At 61.2% G+C, this 8957-nt stretch overlaps 1 protein-coding gene across 1 annotated transcript; it reads left to right on the top strand.

Moving 5' to 3' along the window:
• The first annotated feature begins 2699 nt into the window (after positions 1-2699).
• On the top strand, positions 2700-5240 carry PVALEF (parvalbumin like EF-hand containing). Its single transcript, XM_022589365.3, has 4 exons — positions 2700-2842; positions 3025-3160; positions 3507-3622; positions 4726-5240. The coding sequence occupies exons 1-4, from the start codon at positions 2737-2739 to the stop codon at positions 4770-4772; spliced, it is 405 nt and encodes a 134-aa protein (XP_022445073.2). The 5' UTR covers positions 2700-2736; the 3' UTR covers positions 4773-5240.
• Positions 5241-8957: the final 3717 nt, after the last annotated feature.

The raw sequence follows: 8957 nt of genomic DNA, 5'->3' as shown, positions 1-8957 counted from the left end.
ATGTAAACAGGCCGAGCGGCTGCAGGTATAAAAGCTGGAGCCCCCGCAGCCTCTCAGCACCCCCAGCCTGACCCGCCTTCCCAGAGCCCTCAAAGAAAGCCAGGCGAAGGTGAGCCCTGCCCGGGGAGGGGTGGTGTGGGCACCCAGCCGGGCCAGAGCTGCCCGAGCTGCATGGCAGGGGCTTGGGCCTCGTCTTTCGCTGGACAAGGGGAGGCCCTGGGTGCTGGTGGAACCCCAGGGAGGTCTAGGAGAGGAAGAAAAAGAGGAGGAAGGAGAGGGGCAGCCCCAAGGTAACTGGGTCTGCAGGGGTGGGCACGTGTGCACGCATGTGCCTAGGCAGGCCTCCGAGAGCATGGCTGCAAGCTGGGGTCACTAGGGGGAGGCTGAGGCCACCTCACAGGGCTCCCAGTGCTGAGTGGGGGAAGGGCCTGGCAGAACAGAGGCTCCAAGGCCCCCAGACCCACCAACTCTGGCAGGCATGCTGAGCCAGCTCTGGGCCCACATGCCCAGCCCCTGTCCCAGTGGGGCCCCAAGGCCTCCATCACCCCTTCCCACCTCCCTCCAGCCCATGAGGCCTTTTTCTCACTGAGCATCTGAAGTTGGTGATTCAGTCTCAGGTGCTAGATGCAGACCACAGCCCCCAGGAGGGCCACATGGGCGGTCCAGAGTGGTCTGGGGACAGGGGAGGGCCCTGCCAGCCTTGGAAGGGGCACAGAGAACACAGCAATACTGGGCATACGTGGGGGTCTGCGGGGGGGCGGAGCCAGGCCTTAAAGCTATGACCAGCTTTGGCTATGGAAGGCAGTGAGGGGGGAGGAGAGGGAGGAAGGCCTTCTCAGGGGGAAGGGCGAAGAGGGCAGGGCCCTTCCAGGCGCTGGGGGCACCCCAGGAGGTGCCAGGCAGCCCCCTCCCCACCCCCCTCCCCGCTTCCTGCCCTGACTAGGTGTGCCAAGTGAGACTCCATCCCAGGCCCTGGACCAGGTGCTATAAATACACCAACCATGGCCTGAGGCCCAGGCCCTGCCTCTCCTGCTGTCTCCAGCTCTGATCTCAGGCTCCCCTGCCTTCATGGGGGGTGGGGATGCCCCGGGGAGCAACTGGGTGGGAGCAGGGTGGTAAACAGCCCAGCACAGGGCGCCCACAGCACTCTGCAGTCAGGATGTCAACCCCAGGCTTGGCCAGACCTGGCCTGGAATTTGGCCCTGTCCCTCTTCCATAAAGAGGGTGACATTGGCCCTGGGCAAGGCCCCGAGTGGCAGACAGGGAATCCCTTCCCTCCAGAATGGACCCCATGATTCCAGCGTATAGAGGGGAATCACGGTCTCACCATGGGATGCAGGGTAGTGGGGTCTGTTCTGGGCCTCCAAGGCCTGGGCCTGCCCTTGATCCCAGCTGACCACCCCCACCCCACCTCCCAGACTGGCTGCAGGGACTTGTCATTATGGGTGACATGCACCACAGGATCCAACACCCTTTCCCCCCCATCTCCTTCCCTCATGGCTCCTTGCATGACCCTGCGAAGGGGCAGGGCAGGGCGGGCAGGGGTCTCTCCATTTCACAGATGAGAAGCCTGAGGCCCAGTGCAGCTGGAGGGCACGCCCAGGGTCAGGAAGCAGGACACAGCCCTGGGCTGGATCCAGCCCTCCCTGCCCCTCCGCTGCAGCTTGAGTTGCAACCTTTGACCCGTGGCTTCTCCACGGGGAGGAAGGAGCCGCCTCCGGCTACTGCCTGGCTGGCTTATGCCCCGCAGGTCACCGAGCTGCCTCCCCTGGTGGCGGAAGTAGGTTCCAGAAGGCTCACCACCCCGTGAACTTCAGAAAAGGCCAACGAGCCTCTGAAATAGCTGCTCTGCCACAAGCCCCAGAACCCAACCCGCCCTGGGGACAGCAACCCGAGAGCTCCGCAGGTCACAAGGCACTGTGTGGGGGCACGGGACAGCCCGGTCCCTCGCCCAGACCCCACCTGCCCAGCTGGAATCCCGGCCTGCCTCAGTGGCTCCTGCCTGAACCCCCAAGAAGGGGGGACACCGCCGTGGGCACCTCCTCAGGGCAGATGCACAGCGGGCCGCCCTCCTGAGCGCCTGGGAAGGGGGTGGGGCCATCCTGCTGGAGCGGGTCTGGGCCTTGCCCAGTCCAGGGCCGGCTCAAGGCTGGCCTGCGCGCAGCGTGCCTCCCAGCTGGCGGCTAGTGTCCAGCCAGGATGACCAAGGCCCGCCGGTCTGGGGTCCGGGAGAGAGAGACTAAGGCCCTAGGCCCTGAGTCCCGGCAGGAGGAGGTGGTGCTTCAGGTAACCAGGAAGGCTTCCCAGAGGGGGTGGCTTTGAGGTGAGCCTGGAAGGACAGAGGAAATTACCCAGCAGCGTTGAGGGGTCAGGCAGCGCCTCCTCCACCTCTTCCGAGCAGAGTGAAGGACCTCGTGTCTATCACTTATCATCTCAAAGTCTCGGTCTCTTCTGTGAAGTGGGGTAACACCTCAGGGTGGCCAGCTACCAAGAGGCAGGGCTCAAATGCGTCTTCCTCAGGGCCTGGGCACGAGGGCCTCTGCAAGGCCAGGGCCCCAGGGTGCTGGGAAAGCTGACCCTTCCAGCCGCCCTCTGCAGCCAGAGGCCCGCCTGGGTCTGGGTGCCTGGGGTCCCCACTCTAGGACCAGGAGCTGGCACCAGGCAGGGTCCAGGCAGAGCACCCTTTCCTGCCCAGCACACCCGCCGAGCCGGCTCCCTGTCCCCTGCAGGGCCAGGATGGACGAGGACTTCTCCTCCCAGATGAAGAAGATGGCCTTGGCCATGGGCACATCCCTGTCAGACAAGGACATAGACCTGCTGCCCACCGACATGAGGCACCATGGTACAGCCCGCCCCCGCCTGCCCTGGGCCAGCCCCACTGTGGACGCAGGAGCCCCCCCGGGCTGGGGGAGGGCACAGGACCCGGCAGCCCCCACCGCAGGGCAGGAGTCCCCCTCTGGGCCCAGGCCCTGGCAGTCCAGCCCCGAGGCGGATGGCCCTGGTGACACACCCGGTCATCCCCAGGCTCCTTCAACTACATCAAGTTCTTCGAGTACATGCAGAAGTTCCCGGCCTCGGGGCAGCAGGAGAGTGTCATCCGCAAGGCTTTCCAGACCCTGGACAAGGACAAGAGCGGCTTCATCGAGTGGAATGAGATCAAGTAACAGCCAATGGCCGGGGACAGGATGTCCTGAGCCCTGGGCCCCCTCCCTGGTGGTGGCTGGGGATGAGGGGGTACTGAGCCCTGGGCCCCCTCCCCGACCTACAGCTACCACGCTCACCCCAGAAGACCTGGTACCCCCACTGGGCTCCAGCAGGCCTTGTGGGAGATGGGGCCAGGCTAGAAACAGGGTCCAGGGGCACAGCACTGGGCCTAGGCCCAGAGACCCCTCTCCAGCTGGGCCTCAGTTTCCCCAGCTGTAAAGAGGGGAGCAGGTACCTTGTATACCATTGGGCACCAGCCAGATGCCCCCTCAGGCCTGACCCAAGCCCACCCCCGGCCCCAGGTACATCCTGCACATCATCCCCAGCAGCGGGCCCACCACCCCACTGACGGACGAGGAGGCTGAGGCCGTGATCCAAGCAGCCGACACGGATGGTGACGGGAGGATTGACTTTGAAGGTGGGGCAGCAGAGATGAGAGGGGCAGGGATACCTCTCAGGACTTTCCTGCCCCCCACTGCCCGTCACTCGCACTCAGTTTGCCCCATGTCCAGAGCCTGTCTCTGTGCAGGGCTGACCAGGCTCCCCACTGCCAGGCAGGGACCCCATCCCCCAAAGCTTACAGCCACCTGTGGTGGTCACCATCATCCCCGTTCACAGATGGAGAGGCTGAGTCTCCGGGATGCTGAGGGGGCTTGGGCATTTCACCAGGCCCAGGGGAGCTGCTGCAGGTTTCTGAGCAGGGGAGAGGTGGCCCAAGCCGGCTTTGGGGAAGGTCAAGGGGGCAGATTAGATGGGGGGTTTCCGAGATGGGGAGGAAGGTTTGAGGCAGAGATCAGGGCCTGAGGAGCTGCAGAGGTGGACGCAGGTGGAAGGAGGTCAGGTGGGCCAACAGCTGTGTGTGAGTTGAGCGGGCGGGAGGGGGTTGCCCAGGAGGAAAGGCATTTGTGGGGCAGGCCTTCCCTGAGGCTCCCCATGGCTGCCCTGGGGTCTGCATCATCCTGCTGCCCACCCACCCAGATGCTGACCCGAAGCCTGGAGGATGGCCCTGGGAACAGGCAAGCACAGGCTCAGAGCCCCAGACAGACTGGGGACCTGTCCTCAACCCCCAGGCCTCCACTTGCTGCCCGCAAATACCAGCAAACCTTGACTTGTGGGGTGGTCACAAGACTTAAAAGAGGGGCAGCCAGGCCAAGGGGTCTGTTTAGGATGCAGCCCCCCAGCCTCTCTGTGCCTCAGTTTCCCCACTGAAGGCATGATGACCACAGGAGCACCAGCTCAGAGACTGAGGGGAACTGCTGAGGGTTCATCGTAAGACCCAGGGTGGGTGAGCTCCCCACCGCCAATCTGGCCGGGCACGGGGCACACGACAACGGTGTGGGGCACTTGGGCAGCCAAGTTCCGGTCCTTCCTGCTCCCCACCCAGGACTCAGGAGGGCAGGATGCAGGGCCCCCCTGGACGGCAAGGTGCCCTGTCATAACGGAGGCTTCCCGCTGGGCCTGCAGGGCTTGGTGGGGCACGAGCCAGGGGGTTATTTACTAGAAATCTGTCTCCTGTTCTAGAATTTTCTGAATTGATCAAAAAGGAGAACATTGCAAAGAAGAAGTAGCACCACGTCCAGCCCCAGCCGGCTGAGCATCCCCCAAGGGGCACCGTGGGTTTCGCGAGTGCCCCATGGAGGCCATGGGAGCGGACGCAGCTTGAGGCAGGAAAATGGAAGAAAAACAGCATTAAATGAACCGCAGCCCATGTGTTTGTTGGGTGTTGCAGCGTCAGCTGGGGCAGGGGCAGGGTCATGGGTCTCTGGGCGACAGGTGGCGGGCAGGGTGGCATGGGGGGGTGCAGGAGGGAAAATGGAAGACCGGGTGGTGGGTGCGTCCAGCCTCCTCTGCCCCTTCTTGTTCCTGCCTCACTGGGGGCACCCTCAGAGGGCAGTCCCCCCTCCAGCCCCGGCACCTCCTGGATCTGCCCTCCCAGCGTGGTGCTCTCTGGGCCCAGACCCCCCACCCCCCCCACACACCCAGCCCCGGCCTCCACTGGGCTCTGCGCAGGCTGCTCACCAGGCTGGGTCTTAGGCCGCTTGGAGTCCACAGCGCAGGGACAGCTTCAGCCCCAGGGTGCCTCTGAGGGGTCCTGGCACCAGCCCTGCACCCTGCACTCCGGGCTGGACGTGTCCAGGGCTCAGATCTCTGCCGATATCTCCTCGCCTCCTCCTCCCGGTCTTTGAGAACCCTCCCTCTTTTTTTTTTTTTTTTTTTTTGCGGTACATGGGCCTCTCACTGTTGGGGCCTCTCCCGTTGCGGAGCACAGGCTCCGGACGCGCAGGGTCAGCCGCCATGGCTCACGGGCCCAGCCGCTCCGCGGCACGTGGGATCTTCCCGGACCGGGGCACGAACCCGCATCCCCTGTGTCGGCAGGCGGACTCTCAACCACTGCACCACCAGGGAAGCCCCCACCTCCCTCTCTTTGAGGCCTCCTCCCCTTCTCCCCAAGCTCATCCTCCTGTAGGAGTCCTCCCCCACCCCACCCGCCTGCCCCAGCCTCTGCGCCAGCCACACTCGCCCACCCGGTGGGCTCCCTTCTTGTGCTTTAAGCACCTCTCTCCTGTACTCCAGACTCCTGTGCCCATTCTGGCTGCCTGACACCCCGCTTCATGTGATGGAGGCGTCTCAAGCTTAACGTGCCCAAGGCTGAGCTCCCGTCTTCCTCCCACAGCCCCACCCTCAGTCTTCCCATCTGTTAGCTGCGTCGTTCCTCTGCTGCTCAGGCCGGGAGCTCTGTGGTCACCATGCAGAGGGTGTGGATGAGCTTCCCACTCCATCCTGGGGACTGGTAGCCGGGAGAGCACTAGGCCCCCATCCCAGCCCCACGTGCACGCATCCACGTGCATGTGATGGGTTCCCTCCTCCAGCTGCCACGGGACTCCAGACTCTCTAGGATGGAGGGGCCAAAGGTGGCTGGATCACCCCAGGGTGAAGGCACCGCTCTCAGGAGCCCCCAGGCTGGGCTATTGCAGGAGCAGCAGCCTGTGAGCCAAGCTCACACACCATCCTCGGCTCCTCTCCCTTTCACACCCACCTGCAAGGTAATCCCACTAGCTCTGCCCTCAAAATGCATCCAGAGTCCCATTCCCCCACCATCTGGGCCACCACCAGCTCTTGCCCAGATGACCACCTTGGCCCCCAGACTGGCCTCCCTGCCTCTACCTTCCAACAGTGGGTTCTCAATATAACGGCCAGAGACGTCCTTTTAAAATACAAGTCAGACCCGTGGCTTCACTCGGAACTTTCCAGAGGCTCCCCTCTCATGCAGAAGAGCCAAGTCCTTGGGATACCCACATGCTCCCTGACTTTAGACCCTCCCACCCTTACTGCAGCCACACTGGCCACCCCACTGCTCCCCAGCCAGGAACCACCCTGCCCCAGGGCCTTTGCATGTTCCTGGGCCTGCTATGCTCTTCCCTAGACATCTGTCTGTGTGACTAACTCCCTCATCTCCTATATTTTCCTCAAATGTTACATCCCAAAGAGGTCAACCCTTCCGCCCTGTTTCACATTCCACTCTACCTTGCCCAGCATTCCGCATTCTCCTTAATCTATTCTCTCCATAGCACTAGCATCCCCTAATATACCATATGAGTTGCTTATTTATTGTTTATTATGAGCAAGCAAAGCATCAAGGACATGGGTTCTGAGATCCCAGAGAGGAAAACCCAAGAAGTGAGCCTGACATTGGCACAGGGTCCCTGCCAGGGTTTGCAACTGGTGGAGACGCTGAGTGGCTAAGGAGGGCGTCCGGCAGTCTCCTGGGTGTTCAGTACCTGCCAGGGAGGAGGGTCTTTGCTTGTGGGTCCTATGGGGCTAGGAGTGAGGAGGGAGGACAGGAGTATGAAGCCAGTCCTCACAGAGACTGGAGCCCAGCCTCAGCCAGCCTAGTCCTGTCCTAACTGCCACCAGAGCAAAAGTAATCCCTCTGGACCAGGGTCCAAATTCAGCTCAATGCAGACCACACCTGACTGTGCCCATTCGTCTACATATTGTCTGTGGCTGGTAGAGAAAAAGAGAAAGCTGGTGTGGCTGCTACTATCAGATGGAGGACACTTTAAGGCCAGAAGCTCTGCTAGGCAAAGAGGGACAGTCTGTAAAGATAAACAGTCAACTCACCAGGAAGACACACAGCTCTAAATTTGTATGCACCTACTAACATAGCCTCAGAGCATAAAGCAAAAATGGGCCAACTAAAATGAAAAAGAGATGATGCAGTCACAGTTGGAGAGTTTAGCATTCTTCTCTTGGGAACTGATAGAGCAAGTAAGAAAGAAATCAAGGGTATAGAAGACTTAAAAACACACAATGGATTAACCAGAGGAGCTAGAAGGCCAAGGAGACCTTTCTTGGGAGGCTGGGGCCTAACAGATACCCTCACCCCTGCGTACGGTGCCACCCAGCCTACCCCAGGGAACAGGAATGGCGTCTCAGCCCCCCTTCTTTGGGGCACACCTGTGCAGGTGGAACAGTCCAGCGGGGCAGGCCTCCCACCCCACCCCCAGCATTGTAGCCTCTCAGGGACACGGTTTCACCAGCTGGGACGTGTGAGATGCCAACACAAGGCCCATGGGCAGTTCATGGGCACGACGGAGACCCAGGATGACACAAAGCTCCAAACCAGTTAATGTCAGGAGCAAATTACCTGTGACAACAAAAACTTGAATAAAATTAAAGCAAAGAGCTCAGATAATAGCAGAAGTGAAGGAGTATAAGGGATGCAGAGACTGGTACAGAAGGACACCCAACCTGTCCTTGTGAACAAATGAATGAATGGATGAATGGATGGATGGATGGGTGGATGGATGGGTGGGTGGGTGGGTGGGTGGATGGATGGATGGATGGATGGATGGATGGATGGATGGGTGGATGAGTGGGTGGATGGATGGGTGGGTAGGTGTGTGGGTGGGTGGATGGATGGATAGGTGGATGGATGGATGGATGGATGGGTGGATGAGTGGGTGGATGGATGGGTGGGTAGGTGTGTGGGTGGGTGGATGGATGGATAGGTGGATGGATGGATGGGTGGGTGGGTGGGTGGGTGGATGGGTGGGTGGGTGGATGGGTGGGTGGGTGGATGGATGGGTGGATGGATGGATGGATGGGTGGGTGGGTGGATGGGTGGATGGGTGGGTGGATGGGTGGATGGGTGGGTGGATGGGTGGGTGGATGGGTGGATGGGTGGATGGGTGGATGGATGGATGGGTGGGTGGGTGGATGAACAAACAAATGAACAGATGAATGGAAACCCGTAAACCAGGAGCTGGGGAGTCAGGCACCATCTCCCTGATTGGAAAGCCACCACCATCCATTCCTCTGCTTCTCTGGCTGTGCCACCATCTCTCCCTGAAAGTCACCCCAAGTACCTGTCTTCCCATCTGCTGAAAACCTTACTTGCAAAAATACCATAGTTTAGAAACTCCCAACAACAGCTTCAGGTAAAACTACATTTTGGGGGTGGATCAGAGCATCCAGAGGCTGCTTCTCCCCGATTTGGTCCCTGCCCTGCCCCCAGAGCCTCTGGCCTGGAGACCAGTGAGCAGCCAGCTTCCTCTGCTTCTGTGCAGCTCAGGGAGGGTCGAGCAGACCCAGCCTCTGAAGCCCGCAGCCTGCTGAGCTGGTGACCCACCGCCCCTCGCCTGGCAGAGCTCACTCCCAAGACCTTGCCCCTGGGGCCCAGCCCCTCCCCACCTCTTTTCTGGGACTCAGGAGGAATGCCTCAAATGGCCAGCCTGGCTTTTAGAACAGCA

This window comes from Delphinapterus leucas, chromosome 19, assembly GCF_059928025.1.
Source record: "Delphinapterus leucas isolate spDelLeu-1000000601 "Yukka" chromosome 19, BTC_Dleu_Yukka2, whole genome shotgun sequence".
In the NCBI taxonomy this organism is placed as follows: domain Eukaryota; kingdom Metazoa; phylum Chordata; class Mammalia; order Artiodactyla; family Monodontidae; genus Delphinapterus; species Delphinapterus leucas.
This window is presented reverse-complemented; position numbering and strand designations above follow the sequence as displayed.